The 20,004-nt window shown below is 41.2% G+C and overlaps 2 protein-coding genes across 2 annotated transcripts in view; both read left to right on the forward strand.

The window, feature by feature from the left end:
- The window catches only part of LOC124377356, a 306,775-nt gene that overhangs the window by 211,494 nt on the left and 75,277 nt on the right, over positions 1–20,004 (forward strand). The gene's annotated exons all lie outside the window — the stretch shown is intronic.
- Positions 5,805–9,216, forward strand: LOC124376815 (little elongation complex subunit 1-like). The gene is made up of 7 exons (XM_046836099.1): positions 5,805–5,846; positions 6,064–6,232; positions 6,817–6,977; positions 7,228–7,418; positions 8,097–8,197; positions 8,292–8,390; positions 8,501–9,216. Exons 2-7 carry the CDS (start codon positions 6,124–6,126, stop codon positions 8,689–8,691), a joined length of 852 nt encoding a protein of 283 aa, XP_046692055.1. The 5' UTR covers positions 5,805–5,846; positions 6,064–6,123; the 3' UTR covers positions 8,692–9,216.

A 20,004-nucleotide genomic window follows, 5' to 3' on the forward strand; every position in this document is an offset into this window, starting at 1 on the left:
CCCTAACCCTAGATGACTAACCCTAACCTAACCTTCTTTAGACAAGAACACTTAATTTGCTTTATTATATTTTAAATATGTGATGCTCCACAGTATTGTTGTTGTTTTTTTTAATTAAATAATTGTCAAAATTAATTTGTATTGTTATTGCTAAGATTTGTGTATTTACTATAGAGTTTTTTTGTGTGGATTTTGAACAATTACTGGAAAACACACCAATCTGGCAACCCTGTTCCTCATCTGAACATTTATAAATGGCTAAAGTAATAAAGTGCTACTGTCATTTTGGTAACTTAAAACATATCAGAACTAAATATCATACAATCTCCTCTATTTCTTTGCATGATTAAATGTGGAAAAACAAATAAAGAAATTTGAATGTAATGATCTATCTTATCCTGCTACTACACATTTGGTGCAGCAAGTTATATTTTATAATGTCTGCTGTGATTTACTGCATCACAAAACTGCTTCCTTTCACTTCTACAGCTTCTAAACACAACTTCTTCACCTGATTGAACAATTTTTGTTCTGTAAATTGTAGGGATTGTTCCCAATTATATTAATGAACTGTTCTACTTACCGAGTGGAAAATCACAATGGAGCATGGGATCCTCATACAATGACGTCAGCGCCACTGATGAATTTATTAATAAACAAATAAATAAATAAATAAATAAATAAATAAATAAAGTCCTTATAAATAAATAAATAAAGTCCTTATAAATAAATAAATAAATAAATAAATAAATAAATAGACACGCAGGTAGTTGGTGAGAAAGAGTCAGTTTTAGAGATAGAAAATGTGGAGGAATAAAAACATGACCTGGATTGAGTAGCCCTGCCATAATTAATTTATAGCAAGTTATTCTTTTTTATTCTTATTTATTGTAGTCCCGATCCCGTTCATAACACAAAACGGACTGCAGTCTGATTCCCCAACAAGTCAAATTTCAATGCGGCAGGTTCCGGTTCAGAGATCTCCAGAAGTCTATGGGAATCCCTGCACGTTGAAAAACGACGCTAAAGGGAGACCCAGTGAGTCAAAATGTGACTCCAGGGGATCCTGCCCAAGCGTCCATATGTGACGAGTTGGGAGTGAGAACGTGTTTAAACAGTAGAAGAATAAAGTTATAAATTGTGAATGGTGGAGCACATATGGACCTTCCTTTTATCCTTCCTACTCTAATTAAATACTACACACAACCGTGTTCCCTCATCACTGTATACTATGCAATGAGCACGTGATGTAATAACAAATGTTGACGTCCTTGTGACGTCACAGTGCGCCTCTCTCGACCGCGTGCTTAAAAGCCGGAACACCCAGCAGCAGCCCGCAGAATAAACACAACCTATAGAGCAGTAAATTTCTCTATTACGCAACTAACTGTGATCCATTTCAGAAGAAACACACTAGTGTTACTCTACAAGTGTAAGTTACTCTACAAGTTCATGTTCACGAACCCGATCTTTAGTTTCACTCCTTTCATTAAGGATCACGGGTTCATTGCTAGTCACGTGTTAGTCACGTGTTCACACAGAACTTCCTGGTAGCACGCTCTAGCTAGCATAGAAGGATCTAGAAGCAGAAGGATCCTCTAGTGAGTAAACGCGTCCCATCAGCATTCATAAAGACCAACCCGCCAAAAACCCAACATCGCTCAGGAGTTGAGCTGTGTGCGCCATGCCCCCAAACCACACCCCATGCATAACACCTCGCCCCAAACCACGCCCTCCATAACACCTCGACCCCAAACCACGCCCTCCATAACACCTCGACCCCAAACCACGCCCCCTCCATAACACCTCGAAAATGTGTACACAAACCGTCTTTATTTTTCTGATACAGTTACCTTTTGGATAATCTGCATAAAAAAGGAGAAAATACGCTGTAGAAACACTGATCGTTCAGATATTGTTATGAGAAAATGAAAATACTTTATTGAAGGATTTGTAATTAAAGCTGTTTTCTATTTCTCCAGATTCAGCAAACTCTCTAGAAGTTAAGACTAGAAAAGACCTACAGAAATAGAGAACGCAAGCATAAGCCAGTCGAAGCTTCAGGCCACGAAGACTCTGAAGATGCAGAATACCAAAACTCACAAGTACTTTTTTTTTGCTGTTTAAATTTGACCCCAAAGCTTAGTTGAAATCTCTATTCTGATTGTCTCGAAACATTTATTTAAAAACACATCATTTTGAGAGTAACAATGTACACAGAGACCTGCATGATGGAAGAAGTAGCACAGTGGTTAAGATGTTGGAATTATGATCAACAGTTCATGAGTTTAAATCTCATCTCCACTAAGCTGCCATCAAGGGTTTGCAACTGCTCAGTTGTATGAATGAGATATTCGTCGCTCTAGATAAGGGATTTTTATATATATATATATATATATATATATATATATATATATATATATATATATATATATATATATGTATATACAGTGCCCTCCACAATTATTGGCACCCCTGTTTAAGATGTGGTCGTGGACTTCTAAAAATTCTCCTTTTTTTTAAAACAACATAGAACCCAAATGCAAAAAAAGAGAAAAATCCAACCTTTCATTTAAGTACATAACTTTGGTGGTAAAAAAAATCATACATTTAAAAAAAAAAAAAACTTGAAATCATGTGTCCCACAATTATTGGCACCCCTAACAATTCCTCTGAAAAATGTAATTGTTTTTTTTTTTTTATATATATATATATTTTTCTGTAGTTGCTAAGGTTGGTCAGGGTATCTGGGGACTTTTAATTAGTAATTCATGATTTCCTGTTTCCTGGGGTATAAATATGACGTGACACAGAGGCCTAATTCTCTTACCCATTTGTCAACATGGCAAAGACAAGAGAACACACCATTCAAGTAAGGCAGATGTGTGTCGACCTTCATAAGTCAGGCAATGGCTACAAGAAAATAGCCACTCGCCTTAACTTGCCGGTATCTACAGTCAGAGGAATCATTAAGAAGTTTAAAACAACTGGAACAGTGACAACCAAGGCTGGAAGAGGTCCCAAGTTTATCTTGCCACAACGCACAGTGAGGAGGATGGTAAGAGAAGTAAAAAATTTCCAAGCTCACCGTCACAGAATTGCATCAAAGAGTGGCATCTTGACACAGAGTCTCCAAAACAACCATCAGACGCTCTCTACATGCCAACAAGCTGTTTGGGAGGCATGCAAGGAAAAGCCTTTTCTCACTAACACTCACAAACGTAAACGTCTGGAGTTTGCTAAGCTGTACTGGGACTTCAACTGGGATCGTGTGCTTTGGTCAGATGAGACTAAGATTGAGCTTTTTGGCGACAAACACTCTAAGTGGGTCTGGCGTAAAACAAAAGATGAGTATGCCGAAAGCACCTCATGCCCACCGTGAAGTATGGTGGAGGATCTGTGATGCTGTGGGCCTGTTTCTCCTCCAAAGGCCCTGGGAACCTTGTTAGGTGCATGGCATTATGAACGCTTTAAAGTACCAGGATATTTTAAATAAAACCTGATGGCCTCTGCCAGAAAGCTGAAGATGGGTCGTCATTGGGTCTTTCAGCAGGATAATGATCCAAAACATGTGGCAAAATCTACACAAAGGTGGTTCAGCAGTCACAAACTCAAGGTCCTCCCATGGCCATCTCAGTCCCCAGACCTCAACCCAATCGAAAACCTGTGGGGCGAGCTAAAGAGAAGAGTGCATAAGAGAGGACCCAGGACACTGGATGATCTAGAAAGATTGTGCAAAGAAGAATGGTCAAAATCCTCTCTCTGTGTTCTCCAATCTTGTGAAATGTTATAGGAGGAGATTAAGTGCTGTCTTGTTGGCAAAAGGAGGTTGTACAAAGTATTAACATCAGGGGTGCCAATAATTGTGGCACACATGATTTCAAGTTTTTTTTTTCTAAATGTGTGATTTTTTTACCACCAAAGTAATGTACTTAAATAAAAGGTTGGATTTTTCTCTTTTTTTGCATTTGGGTTCTATGTTGTTTTAAAAAAAAAGGAGAATTTTTTGAAGTCCACGACCACATCTTAAACAGGGGTGCCAATAATTGGGAGGGCACTGTATGTATATATATATATATATATATATATATATATATATATATATATATATATTTAATTGCAGTTTTAATATGTTATATGTCATATAATAATATAATTTATAATGTTTTATCTGAATGTTTATTTTCCACAGAAATGTCAGTGTTGAAAAACAGCTTCTGGCACTTCAAGGTGTGTAAAGTTTGGATATTTCTGCCTTCATTGTGTAAGAAAGTACAAGTTGATTATTACTGCATGATTCAGTTCTATTTAATGAGCATATAATGTGATAATGTGATCTGAGCACCTTTTATTTCATTTTGTAAATTATTTTACAGAAGTGAACACCAGACAAAATCTGGAAATCCGAGTACTGAAGTACACAATCAGTAGCTTCGAGAAAAGCATCTGCTTAATCGAGGTACTTTCTTTTGATTACAGACGCAGGCGTCATTGAACTGAAGTGAGAATTGTGACTAAATAAAACTAAATGTTATTTTTGTTTTTAAACCTCAACAGGAAAAACTCTTCAAACAGGGAAATGAGTTGAACAAAGGTAACACTGAAATCTCTCTGAGTTTCTGTAGATGTTGATGTAGAAGGTATTTGCTTTGACTGTAATAAATTGTTTGTCATTGCAGAGAAAAAGTGCTCCTCCACGCAGACTGAGAACGAGCAGGAAGCTGACAAAGGTATTTAGATGTGACATGTTATCAACTATTTTCCAGAGGAGATACAGATTTATACTACAGTGGAACCCGGTTATGTCGAGGGCCTAGGGGGACGCCAAAAAGCGTTGAGATAACCGATGATCGAGACAAACGAAAAACAATATGGCGGCAATATATTAACGTGCTTAAAATTTCTTTATGTACATGATGTGCGTTAATAAATGAGAATGTACATGCACGTGTTTTTGGAGTTTTTTTACACAACAGCGTTGCCATGATTTGTTTGATGAAGGCATGCTATAAAAATGTACATACATGTTTGTTAACTGTCAGGAAACCACCTGCCACGCCCCCTTCGGCGGCTGTCAAACCTCCACTTTCTCTGAAGCTCCCGGCTTCAATCGCGCACATTTAGCACTCATCACCAGCTCCTATTTAAACCCCTCACTTCCACACTCTCACCGTCCGTTATTGTTGGTATATGTTGGTTCACGGCGGTTGTTGTTGTTCTGCGGCTGCACAGTGCCGATCGAGATAACCGACGTTCAGTGGCAAATTTGCCCCCCTTGTGCTCGAGATTTCAGGGTTCTTCAACATAAAAAGAATCAACATAACCGATTAAAAAATGCTAAGACAAAGCGAGAATTTGGCGGTTCCACTTCAAAAACGTCGACTTAATAGGGTTGGCGAGTTCACCGAGGTCGAGATAAGTGGGTTCCACTGTACACTTATGCTAAAGCTATTTGTACATTTCCTTCAAATGATCAGATGATCAGATTGAAAGTTATATTCATTAGGCAGAAATCAAACACGCAGCTTTGTTTTATTGTTTATTTTATTGTACATGTTTTATTTTATATTCATACAGGCCCAAAGCCCACAGCAAAGAGAACTGGATCAGACATGTCACCACCCAGGAAAGCTCAAAAGCCTCGACTTGATGCTGCTTCACCTGATCCTACAAACACAACACACACAACACAATCTCTCATCTCCAGTGCATTAGAAACACTACAAAAGTCCTGTTCTGATGTTTTACCTACAGACAGGATTCATGCACTTCTCACAGGAACAAGTGAACTTCCTGTTCTGAGAGATGAAGAGAAACACGTCATTTCTGAGTTTTGTGTAAACGAGGTCAGTTCTTATCTTCTGTTTTATTTAGTGTGCATGTGATTTAAACACTTTATTCTTTAGCTGTGGATTTGAGTTTAAAATGTTTTAAAGTCGATCCATAATTCACTGGTCCTGGCAAATTCTGACTCTAGGTTTTGGTTTATACAATATCTAGTAGTTTTCCTAAACCTGGTCTAGTTGTATATATCAAATAATTATTTTCTTCCGTCTTATTTAGTCCTTAGCAGAGACGTTTCTGTCTGAGATTTTGGAGAAGATCAAGGTGGAGAGAGGGTTTATGGGACATGATCTCCTGCAGTCTCTCTGTAGGGTTTATGTAGGCGTGTGTCAACAGAGAGGAGACTCTCACAAAGCACATGGTCTCGCCTACAGACTCCTTAAAGAAGGTGAGATTATACTGATATTTCATTACTTATCTACTGAAAATTATCTAGACACTTATACAGAGAAGTCAATTGTGTGATCTAACAAATCTTTAATGTGATCTAACAACAAACAAAAAACGAATCTACACTTGGGAATTTTATCCCACTCTTCTTTGCAAAAAAAAATTTCCTTCAAATTGTAAGGTGTTTTCCTGTGTACAGCTCGAATTGAGGTCTGGGCTCTGGCTGGAACATTCCAGAACTTTGATTCTCCTTTCCTGAAGCCACGTCTTTGTTTAATTTGATGTGTGCTTTGGGTCATTGATATGTTGAAATTGAAATTCTTCAGCTTTCTTTCAGCGTTTTGACCAGCAGCCCCAAAGCATTATGTTAAACCCACTATGCTTCACTGTCAGTATGGTGTTTTCCCACATGGTTTTGGTTACTGACTGAATCACTGGCTTGCATATTTATATTATTTATGTTGTTATTTCCATCTTGTATTTAAAAAACCTGCAATTTCATACGAGTGTGTTGACTTTATAAAAGGAAATACATTGGATAGATATAGTGTATTTACGTCCTATTGTTTTGTTGCTTTGCAGACTTTCTTGAAGCCCCCAAAGTGATTATGGTCATGATCACAGCATGGCCGAGTATTTTGTCCCATGAAAGTTCTTTATGCCGATCGATTCACGTAGTGAGCAACCGGAAAGCAAAGGGAAAGATATTTTACTTGCTCAGCAACTATCTGCACTGGGATGAGGTAAGTTGTTGATCTTTAGTGTTCCTCTCAGTGTCAATGTTTATTACTGGCAGGCCAGAACTGTCATCACGCATCTTTTTTCAACTGGGCTTTTTTATCTATTTTACTGCCTTCTTAATCTACTTTTGATTTCCAAGTATCAGTGTACTCTAGTGGGACAAATTCTTTGTACATTTATGTTGAACTATGCTGTCAGTTAAACAGTGTTTTATTGCACTGGGTATTAAATAATAATGCATTTTTTTGCCAGGAGCCTCCGGGAAACATCTACAATATGATCACCAGCACCCTGAAGTCTTTTCTGGAAGACAGCAGTCTGAGGTTCCTGAGGAACAGCTGGTATGGTTATGATCTCTGCCCTGCTACCTGGAACTACATCTTCAGCCTGGATCTTCTGTGTGCACAACTGGGCTGGACTTGGACCATTAACAATATTATACAGTACTAAATGCAAAACATCTTCAACATATTTCATTCTCAGCTTTTAAATATTTGAACTTTTGAATCCAAATGATCAGAAATGACTGATTGTATTTCTATAACATCAGTGCTGAGAGGATTTCGGTCACAAAGTTGATATTTAGGCGCCATTTTTATATCTTATCTTTAACACAATAAGATCTCACAGGGAAAAACTGGGTAATTGTTGATATAGTGATGTTTCTGTGAGGAAATTTCTATTTTGCATTTATAAATGAAGTTTCCAGGATCAGTGTTCAGACAGTCAGAGAGAATTCTGTAACTTTAGCTGTAAGTATTTCACCATGAGAGGGTCTTTTTTTAGGAAGTGGTAGCTCAGTGGTGAAGGCTCTGGATTACTGATCGGAAGGTTGGGGGTTCAAGCCCCAGGATCACCAAGTTCCACTTTTAGGCCCTGGAGCAAGACCCTGAACTCTCTGTGCTCCAGGGGTGAGTAGTCATGGCTGACCCAGTGCTCTGCCCCCGGCTTTCTCAGTGGTGTAAAGTACATTATAAAGCATCATTACCTTTAGGACCTAGTTCTTATTCCTGACTTTTTCCATTAAGGGTCAAATTTCTGTGTGTAAAACCACAATGGCTGCTCCATAACCACCACAAAGACCCTCAACATATCCATTTCTCCTCTTTTTTATTTACTAGGAAGGATCTTTGGCTGATCCTGAACACTTGGCTGAGGCAAGCAAGAACAGAGCAAACACCGTTCCGAGACGTCTGTGTAGCAGCAGTTTTCAGGCTACTTGGTAAGTTTACTGTAAATCCTGTTTCAGAGCATCATCTCACATTATTTCTGGATTCTTCAGCTTTTCACTCGTGGTCTTTGTCCTTCTCAAACAGGGCGACTTGGTCAACTAGGACTTAAGGAGAACCTGCCAATGTCATTTCAAATTCTGGCAAAAAGCATTAATCAGTTTGTAACACAACAACTCTCAAAGGGTATTTCTAAAGCATCAATTAAAGATGTTTTTTCGATCTTTATCTTTATTTTCAGATTTTTAGTTTTGTGCTTCAGCAGATCCTAATTTTGTATTGAATGTTGTGTGTAGGTATGCCATGGGAAGTGCAGCTCTCAGTCATCTATGCCATTCATGATCTGGCACCCAGCAACCCTGAAGCAGCTCTGAAGACTTTGGAATCATGGAGGAAAAACAGCACACAACGCGTTCCCCCAGCCGTCATCAAATGCATTACGCAAATCAGCTTCCTTTGTCGTCAGACCGAGTCACAAAGATCATAATCGTGATTTATCTCTAAACCTTTGTACATTCTGAAGACCCCTACAACAGCACAGAGCTCCTGGATTCTGTACCAGTCTTTGACATCCACAGCTTCGAGGATCTGTTTAAGCAACTTGAAGAGATGGAAAATGATTCAGGAATAGAGGAAGATGGTGAAATTCGAACGTTTCATCTTTATTGTGCATGTTGTTTTACCATCTTAAATGTATAATAAATTATAATTTAAAGTTTTATTCAAAGAAATAAAGTATTTCAGTCATGTCTAATGTCTCTTCATCACAGAGAGCATTCAATCACTGCCCCTCAATCACCGCCTGCCTCTTTTTTTTTTTCTTCAAAGTTTTACATTGTTCTGATATCAGATGCCCCAAGAAGTTTACCTGTTGTACAAATTGCAGTTTAGACACAGAAGCTTTGTGTATGTGAGGATCCTCTATAATGTTTTGGAGAAAGAGTCTGGTGTCATTATGCCATGGCTTGGGAAGTCGGGATGTTGTTAATAAATGTGAACTGATTTAATGTCATACAGTGTGTCTGTGTTCTACATTACAGTGGGGTCTGAGGTTCGGTTCCCAGCATGTTGTTTCCTTACATTCTTTTATCCAGGGCCCAAAATCTTTCCACTGATCTCTCACACATTTAGAAAGTGATCTATGCAGAGCTGAACATCTCGCCATGAATGACGGACAACCTCATGACGTGACGTGCACTGTGACGCACCTGGCAGGAAGTGGAATGCAGCTCTTTACAGCTCGTGCTAACTGAGCTTTGTTTACAAGAAATGAAAAAAGAAAAGAAAAAGTGGACAGTAAAAAAAAATTTTTATTTAAGATTGCATGAAGCACAGATGAGGAAAATATTATTTTATTCTTTAATATTCTGATTTAAAGTCTATTCTAAAAGTTTTAAATAGTGTAATATTGTCTGGGTTTCCAGAGATCTGAGATTTTGTAACATTAAAATTTTTGAGTCACATGAAACATTTTAACAATATTTGACTATATAGTTGTGTAGAATTTGGGGATTTGTGTTATTTGTAATTCGAAGTGGTTCATTTGGTAATGTTTGTTTATAACTTGGTTTATTAAAAAAAGCAACATTTTATGTAAAATTCCCTTTAAAAGTGTAGTACAGTGTAATTCATCGTGATACCGCTAGAGGGCGCTAAAGTTTAGTAGAACATTACTGCCATCTACTGGACATCGAACACTTTTTAAAATGAAGTGGAAGATCAAACAGTACTGTATGATAAAGAAGTGTTTAAATAAAGACATTTATGTGCAGGAAGACCAGATGTAATTATTCTTACTGTTTGTGTTTCATTTATAATGTGACCCAGACAGCACCTATATTTTATACTTTCACTGGAAACAATTTAAAACAAGGCTACTGTTTAGATACAAGCTGTGTAACAACCTTCATCTTCCTCTACACAGCACTGAATATCAACACCTCATACCATGACCATGCACGCACGCACGCACGCACACACGCACACACACACACACACACACACACACACAGAGACTTTGTCTTACACTTCCAGTGACTGTAGCTGAAGCAGAAAGAAGCTGAAACTTAAAACTGAAACTAATGAAATCATACCTGAGATCCACCATGTCACAAGAGCACCTCAGCAGCCTCGCTGTCATAAACATCAATAAAACAAGTGCTGGTCAGATTTGCAACGATGTTGTAATTGATGACTTTGCAACAAACAAAGCAAGAAAGGTCTGTTTTTAGGGAAATGACTTTGTAGTGAAAACATTTATTTAATTTGTTTGTTGTGTGAATTGCCAATTTATTCTTTTTATATTGTATTTATGTATTTATTTGTAAATGTATTTACTGTAAACTCTAATTAAAGATAAAGTAAGTGCAGATTGTTGTTAGTTATTTATCTTTTTAGGTGGCAGCAGGATGGGGGCAGGTCATGACGTGGAAAGGAGACTCTCTGCTTGCAGGCTTTCTGTGACGGAGCTTCCTGTGTTTGACTTGTATTTCTCTCTGCATTTTAAAACAAACTTTACTATTTATCTCTCCTTTTTTCCTCTTTTAATAATCCTAAATTGTTTTTTGTCTTCCTGACTTGTGCCTATAGTTAGTTAACGCGACTATCACTAGTGATGACTATATTCATTCCCTCTCACTCTATCACATCTCTGTATCTTAACTCTATCTGCTATTATAAGCACTATGCCGTCTGTGTGTCTGCCTTTGAGCACAGGTGAGGACTCATTCGAGTTGCAAATGGTGGAGTTGAAGATGGAGGATTTGGAGAAACAGGCAAAGCATGCCCAGCTGTGGGTTCGGAAAGCGGCGCTGGAAACATCCCGGGCGGACGCTTAATCGTCCCAGGTAAATTCCTGGGTTGAACCTAACGCTCCCAGCACCTCAACTCCGCGTGTTTCTCTGCCCAGGTCCAGCGCACCTACAACGCGGCCCGCCCAGATATCGTTCACTCCGGCACCGGTGCACTACGGACCCTGGATGCTGCAGCAGCGGAAGACACGAGCCAAGCCCCGGTCGAGGACGTCTCCCCCGTCACCACCACCGGCCTTCGAGATCTTGACCTAGAACCGCTTCGCGCCTCTCCTCGAGACGGAAAGCCATACCGTGATTCTTGGAGATTCCATCGTCCGGCATGTCCGGCTACCGGAGCCAAAGTTAAGGTGCACACTCGCTGTTTTCCTGGTGCTCGTGTTCTTGATGTCGCTGCACGCGATCCTGTCATTCCGATTAAAATCAGTCCGATTGAAAGATTCGGCGGTGGACTTATTATTACAGTGCTCTAGTACATGTGGTGCCTCCTCAGCAGTACTCAGTTCATCCCACAGGATTCAATACATGCTACACTGTACTCCCTGGACCTACTACCCCAACAAATGGTAAGTTCATCATGCCGTTCCAGTCATTCTTACAAAAAGGCTGGTTTTCTTGTAGGATGTTATGATCCTCACAGCTTACATGCTGGTCTTTAATTGAAACTGATACTGTTCTTATTAGTGTCGGCTGCAGGGATGTTCTACTATAATGTTCAGGCCGTGTACAACCAAACTCCATTCCCAATGGTCCCTCCACTGCAGCAACATCCATCTACCAAGAGGAAGAGGAAAACGGTGCATGTGCTTACTCTTTGTTTCAGTACTGGTTCATTTACTGAGTAATGAACCAATTTATCTCTGATCATGTGCTATTTATTTCCCATTAAGATCGTTGTCCGAGATCCTAACCAGGACAACAAGGACATCACGGAGGAGATAATTTCAAAAGCTGGCAGGAGTCGGAAGCCCACTCTGCCAGTGGGAAATGTCTTTTCTGTCCCTATGCCTCTGCAGGTACCAGTCACACACGCATTCATAGAGGAAGCAGATTCTTCTGGCTAATAGCTCACCAGCCTTCCTCCTTATATTTGCCTGTATTACCATTTCCCTTTTCCACTATTTTTTACTCACGTGAGCCCGGTCCTGCACAAGCCATCACACCAAAGCCAGGTGCCAACACTGGAGTGTTTCTTTAAATAACTATATATAAATATATAAATGCTGTCGTTCACTTCGGTGAATGTGTGAAACCTACATTTACACTACAAATTCACAGTAATCCTGGTGTTTTATTATTAATTGGGTGTGTTTGTGTGTTAGGATAAGCCAGAGCTCGCTTTCCAGCAGTCTGACTTTGACCTTGAGCCAGTCTCAACCACAGTCGAGAATTCCAGTGTGTCTCCTGTGATTGTGGAGCATCTGGCTTCAGCAGAAACACCAGCAGATGAGATCGAAGCGCAGGAAGCCGAGCCGCCGAAGAACAAACCCGAGCCCAGCTCTGAGGATGAAAGCAACGATGCGGTCCTTTCACCTGTCGAAGAGCCCAACAACAACACCATGCACAGTGAGACCTACTTCTTCTGACTCGCACACTTCATCATGTTTTTCACTACTTTTCATGTCTGCTTTTGCTCGTTTCTTCCTCAGAGCCAGAGATGGAGAATAAGAGGATACAATATAGTAGAGACTTTCTTTTGAGCATCCAGTTCATGCCTGATTGTATGCAAAAGCCAGAGGGGCTTCCATCAGTACCTGATGTGGTGCTACACAAGGTAAGCCTCCTGACATGTGGGCTTTATTTTAACTTTAAAACCAAATAAGGAATATTGTTCCACAGATCATCAGTAATATATAAATTATATCAGTAATATCTCAAATATTTTGCCTTCTTTTTTTCCTTTATAACGTTTGCCCTTTTAGCAACCGAATGCAATTTGGAGGCGGCCTCCACCCTGCAAGTTCCTCTTGAATGTGCCTATGAATGAAGAGGTGGAGTTGAAGAAGGCTGAGGATGCCTGGAAGCCTTCCATGAAAAGAAGCAATTCCACAGAGGACCCCGTAACCCAGAAAACTGAGGTTAGCACATGACTCTGCAGTTGCACACTGTCGTTGCAGAAAGATCTACATTTCACACACTGTCTGTGCAGTAAATTGGTCTGTTGGATGCAGATATTATTTTAAAATACATTCGTGCTGATGTTGTGTGTGGCGCAGGAGCTTTTCCGGACGGTCCGCGGTATCCTTAACAAACTGACGCCAAAGATGTTCAATCAGCTGATGAAGCAGGTGAAAGAGCTCCACATCGACACAGAGGAGCGACTTAAGGGTGTCGTCGACCTGATTTTTGAGAAAGCCATTGATGAGCCCAACTTCTCCGTGGGGTACGGGATCATGTGTAAATCTCTGGCTGCGGTAAGTAAAACATCACATCTCCTTCTTTTTGTTTTAGTGCATTTAAGCCTATTTGTGATTCTAACTGTGGAATTTTCTTCTTATTTCTCTTTATAGTTAAATGTGCCCATGGCCAAAAAACCCAAAAGCGATGTGAATTTTCGAATGCTGCTGCTAAACCAGTGTCAGAAAGAGTTTGAGAAGGACAAAACGAGCAACGATGTCCTTGAGAAAAAACAGCAGGAACTGGAAGCAGCTGTTTCAGTAAGCATCGTTTCTCTCAAGAGGGCTTTCTCTTCATTTTCCCCACAGAATAAAATCAAAATCTACTGAATTTGCAAATGAAGCTTCAAGTGGATAATCTGTTATCAGGCTTGAACCCGTCCTTCTGTAAAGTTTTTATAATATCTTCATGTGTAATATTTGTATTTTTTAATTGCACAGATTTTTAAAAAAATTTTAACGATAACGATTGTCTTTTCCAGGCCAGTAATCGTGAGAGGCTTCAGGACGAGCTGGAGGAGGCAAAAAACAAAGCTCGCAGAAAAACCAAGGATAACGTCAAGTTCATCGAGGAGCTGTTTAAGTTGCGGATGTTGACCAAGTCCATCATTCATAACTGCGTGGTAAAACTGCTGAAACAAAATGACGAGGAAAGTCTCGAGTGCCTCTCTATTCTCCTCACGACCGCCGGCAAAGAGATGGAATTTAAGAAAGCAAAGGTAAACAACCAAAGACGCCATTGTAGAGCATTTTCATTGTTCGGGATTGTTCTAATGACCATCCTGCAAAGTTGTACACTATTATACCTTTAATGTGGCATATTGAATATGCATTAAGTCTCTACCTTTTGATTTAGGCCTCGCAGTAAATCAATTAATCATTAATCTTTCTGATAATTGTACATTCCCAATGCCAGCTTGAAAAGAATTTTAGATTGTATACATGGTAAAGAAAAAATGATCACATATTCTGTACACTACGTATCCCTAAACTTTAACATTTTTACTTTTTCTTCTTTGCTTATCTTAATTTTCGTCACAATCTTCGCTTTCTGGCTTCGTCATCTAGCAGCGGCGTCTCAAGCTCGTACCTCAATTTTTTGCTCGCGTAACAAAGCAAAAAAAACGACAGAGTGACCGCTCATACCTCGGAAAACTCATACATTAATGCACTCGTAGGTCAACGTACCACTGTAGTTGTGAAAGGAAGGAGGAAGAGAGTGAACAATGACTTTCTTGGTCGGCTACTGTTTAGATACAAGCCGTTGTAGCATGAATAACCTTCTACCGTTCCCCAAATCATCCCCCCACTCCATCACGTGTAAGTAGCACACACTTGCAGTAGGATAGATTCTGTATACCAGAAATTTAAATGATCATGATACAAAGTGTACTGATAATTTAACAATCAATGGCTGTTTCTTCCAATGTTATAAATCACTATATACTGCTCCTTTATCTGCTGACACTTCAACATTAGAGGCCTTTTTCTAAATGTATGTATTCCTACAATAAGTGTAGGTACAGCATTACAATTGGATAACCCAGCCATTATGGATGCACAAGCCAGTGCACTCTTAGTGCCGGTCCCAAGCCCGGGTAAATGGGGAGGGTTGCGTTAGGAAGGGCAGTCAGCGTAAAACGTGCCAAATCAAATATGCGGATCACAAATGAGAATTTCATACCGGATCGGTCGAGGCCCGGGTTAACAACGACCGCCACAGGTATCGTTAGCCGACAGGGTACTGGTGGAAATTGGGCTACTGTTGGCCGAAGGAGGAGAAGGGGAGAAGGAAGACGTCTACAGAGACGGCATGGAAAGGAGAAGTGTAGGAGAGTAGAGGTTCGGGTTGGTACATTAAATGTTGGTACTATGACGGGTAAAGGGAGAGAGGTAGCTGATATGATGGGGAGGAGAAAGGTAGATATGTTGTGTGTTCAGGAGACCAAGTGGAAAGGGAGTAAGGCCAAGAACATTGGAGGTGGGTTTAAACTGTTTTATCATGGTGTGGATGGAAAAAGAAGTGGTGTAGGGGTGATTCTGAAGGAAGAGTACAGTAAGAGTGTAGTGGAGGTGAAGAGAGTTTCTGATAGGGTGATGATCGTGAAGGTGGAAATTGAAGGGATGATGATGAATGTCATCAGTGCCTATGCTCCACAAGTTGGTTGTGAGATGGGGGAGAAGGAAAAATTCTGGAGTGAATTTGATGAAGTGGTAGATGGTGTACCTAGGAAAGAACGATTGGTGATTGGGGCAGACTTTAATGGACATGTAGGTGAAGGGAACAGAGGTGATGAGGAGGTGATGGGTAGGTATGGTTTTAAGGAGAGGAATGTGGAAGGGCAGATGGTGGTAGAAAGAATGGAAATAACAGTGGTAAACACTTATTTTAAGAAGAAGGAGGATCATAGGGTGACGTATAAGAGTGGAGGAAGGTGCACACAGGTGGACTATGTGCTATGCAGGAGATGCAACCTGAAGGAGATTGGAGACTGTAAGGTGTTGACAGGGGACAGTGTAGCTAGACAGCATCGGATGGTGGTCTGTAGGATGGTTTTGGAGGCGAAGAAGAAGAGGAGGAGAGTGAGGACTGAAAGAAGAATAAGATGGTGGAAACTGAAGGAGGAAGAGTGTAGTGTGAGGTTCAGGGAAGAGGTCAGACAGAGGCTTGGTGGTGGTGAAGAGGTGCTGGATGATTGGGCAACTTCTGCAGGAGTGATGAGGGAGGCAGCTAGAAAAGTACTTGGTGTGACATCTGAAAATAGAAAGCAAGACAAGGAGACATGGTGGTGGAATGAGGAAGTGCAGGAGAGCATAAGGAAAAAGAGGTTGGCAAAACAGAAGTGGGATAGACAGAGTGATGAGAAGAGTAGGCAGGAGTACAAGGAGATGCGGCAGCAGGTAAAAAGGGATGTGGCGAAAGCCAAGGAAAAGGCATATGAGGAGCTGTATGAGAGGTTGGACACTAAGGAAGGAGAAAAGGATTTATACTGATTGGCCAGGCAGAGGGACCGAGCTGGGAAGGATGTACTGCAAGTTAGAGCAGTAAAGGATGGAGAGGGAAATGTGTTGACTAGTGAGGAGAGTGTGTTGAGAAGGTGGAAGGAGTATTTTGAGCAGCTGATGAATGAGGAAATTCAGAGAGAGAGAAGGTTGGATGATGTGGAGTTGGTGAAGCAGGATGTAGATAGGATTAGTAAGGAGGAAGTAAGAGCAGCGATTAAGAGGATGAAGAATGGAAAGTCGGTTGGACCAGATGACATACCGGTAGAAGCGTGGAGATGTTTAGGAGAGATGGCAGTGGAATTTTTAACCAGATTGTTTAACAGGATTTTGGAAGGTGAGAAGATGCCTGAGGAATGGAGAAGGAGTGTGCTGGTACCGATCTTTAAGCATAAGGGAGATGTGCAGACCTGCAGTAACTACAGGGGAATTAAGTTGATCAGTCACACCATGAAGTTATGGGAAAGAGTAGTGGAAGCCAGGCTGAGAGAAGAGGTGACCATCTGTGAGCAACAGTATGGTTTCATGCCGAGGAAGAGCACCACAGATGCCTTATTTGCTTTTAGGATGTTGATGGAGAAGTATAGAGAAGGACAGAAGGAATTGCATTGTGTATTTGTGGATCTAGAGAAAGCGTACGACAGAGTGCCAAGAGAGGAGTTGTGGTATTGTATGAGGAAGTCAGGTGTCTCAGAGAGGTATGTGAGGGTGGTGCAGGACATGTATGAGGACAGTGTGACGGCAGTGAAGTGTGCAGTGGGTACGACAGACTGGTTCAGGGTGAAGGTTGGACTGCATCAAGGATCGGCCCTGAGCCCTTTCCTGTTTGCAGTGGTGATGGACAGGTTGACGGACGAGGTCAGACAGGAGTCTCCCTGGACTATGATGTTTGCAGATGATATTGTGATTTGTGGTGAGAGTAGGGAGCAGGTTGAGATGAGCCTGGAGAGGTGGAGATATGTGCTGGAGAGAAGGGGAATGAAAGTCAGTAGGAGTAAGACAGAGTACATGTGTGTGAATGAGAGGGAGGGCAGTGGAGTGGTGCGGTTGCTGGGAGAAGAGCTGGAGAAGGTGGAGGAGTTCAGGTACCTGGGGTCAACAGTGCAAAGTGATGGAGAGTGTGTTAGAGAAGTGAAGGAGAGAGTGCAGGCAGGGTGGAGTGGGTGGAGAAGATTGACAGGAGTGATTTGTGATAGAAGGGTATCTGCAAGAATGAAAGGAAAAGTTTATAGGACTGTGGTGAGACCTGCGATGTTGTATGGATTAGAGACAGTGGCATTGAGTAAAAGACAGGAGGCAGAGCTGGAGGTAGCAGAGCTGAAGATGTTGAGATGTTCGTTGGGAGTGACGACGATGGACAGGATTAGAATTGAGTTTATTAGAGGGACAGCGCATGTAGGATGTTTTGGTGACAAGGTGAGGGAGGCGAGATTGAGATGGTTTGGACATGTGCAGAGGAGGGACATGAATTATATTGGTAGAAGAATGCTGAGGATGGAGCCAGGAGAAGCAGATGGTTGAGGAGCAGATGATGGAGGATCAAAAAAGAACAGACTGAAGTCCTTTGGACTTTTGGAGACTTTAGAGAATGTGAGAAAATGTATAACTGTGTGTAGATAATCAGGTAAATTATTATTTATGAGTCTGACTTTGTTGAAGGTGTTTATGTCTCACCATAAATCTGATTATCATGAATCACACAGCACAACTTACTCAAAAGTCTAATGCCGAATGTTTCCTGTTTTTTTTACCTAAAGAAATGTAAATGAAGTGATGAACACACTGGATGTTGTTGTTCTGTAGACAGTCACACTGCTGCTGAGAAATCTGGACTGTACTGTGGATGAAGGACGTGTACGAAGCGTTCCTGAGATTTGGGACTGTCCTCACTGCACACGTTATTTATAACTACTGATCCTTACATTTTCCTTCTTTCCCAGTAACTTGGGGTTTCCTCCCTGTACTCAGCTGGAGTATTTTCTGAATATGGAGAGCTCTGATATTGTGAACCTCTAACACGTTTGATGTGCGTTCTTTGCTTTGTGTTTCTGCTCGCTGTCCCGTACAGGTCATGATGGAGAACGGATGCTCAAAAGGCATCGGGTATGTGACGTTTTCATCTCCTGATGAGGCTCGAGGAGATGGAGATGAACGGCAGGGTGCTGGGCAGCAGGGCTGTGTACTTAAGTCCCTCTCAGACCACCCAGGGACGAAGTCACGGCATGAAGGTAGAAACCATCTTACCTTCAAAACCCTGCCCAGACCCAAGACCCAACGCCAACAAGAACATCCATAGGATGTTGATGGAGAAGTATAGAGAAGGACAGAAGGAATTGCATTGTGTATTTGTGGATCTAGAGAAAGCGTACGACAGAGTGCCAAGAGAGGAGTTGTGGTATTGTATGAGGAAGTCAGGTGTCTCAGAGAGGTATGTGAGGGAGGTGTAGGACATGTATGAGGACAGTGTGACGGCAGTGAAGTGTGCAGTGGGTACGACAGACTGGTTCAGGGTGAAGGTTGGACTGCATCAAGGATCGGCCCTGAGCCCTTTCCTGTTTGCAGTGGTGATGGACAGGTTGACGGACGAGGTCAGACAGGAGTCTCCCTGGACTATGATGTTTGCAGATGATATTGTGATTTGTGGTGAGAGTAGGGAGCAGGTTGAGATGAGCCTGGAGAGGTGGAGATATGTGCTGGAGAGAAGGGGAATGAAAGTCAGTAGGAGTAAGACAGAGTACATGTGTGTGAATGAGAGGGAGGGCAGTGGAGTGGTGCGGTTGCTGGGAGAAGAGCTGGAGAAGGTGGAGGAGTTCAGGTACCTGGGGTCAACAGTGCAAAGTGATGGAGAGTGTGTTAGAGAAGTGAAGGAGAGAGTGCAGGCAGGGTGGAGTGGGTGGAGAAGATTGACAGGAGTGATTTGTGATAGAAGGGTATCTGCAAGAATGAAAGGAAAAGTTTATAGGACTGTGGTGAGACCTGCGATGTTGTATGGATTAGAGACAGTGGCATTGAGTAAAAGACAGGAGGCAGAGCTGGAGGTAGCAGAGCTGAAGATGTTGAGATGTTCGTTGGGAGTGACGACGATGGACAGGATTAGAATTGAGTTTATTAGAGGGACAGCGCATGTAGGATGTTTTGGTGACAAGGTGAGGGAGGCGAGATTGAGATGGTTTGGACATGTGCAGAGGAGGGACATGAATTATATTGGTAGAAGAATGCTGAGGATGGAGCCAGGAGAAGCAGATGGTTGAGGAGCAGATGATGGAGGATCAAAAAAGAACAGACTGAAGTCCTTTGGACTTTTGGAGACTTTAGAGAATGTGAGAAAATGTATAACTGTGTGTAGATAATCAGGTAAATTATTATTTATGAGTCTGACTTTGTTGAAGGTGTTTATGTCTCACCATAAATCTGATTATCATGAATCACACAGCACAACTTACTCAAAAGTCTAATGCCGAATGTTTCCTGTTTTTTTTACCTAAAGAAATGTAAATGAAGTGATGAACACACTGGATGTTGTTGTTCTGTAGACAGTCACACTGCTGCTGAGAAATCTGGACTGTACTGTGGATGAAGGACGTGTACGAA

This window comes from Silurus meridionalis, chromosome 23 (assembly GCF_014805685.1).
Source record: "Silurus meridionalis isolate SWU-2019-XX chromosome 23, ASM1480568v1, whole genome shotgun sequence".
Classification (NCBI taxonomy): Eukaryota; Metazoa; Chordata; class Actinopteri; order Siluriformes; family Siluridae; genus Silurus; species Silurus meridionalis.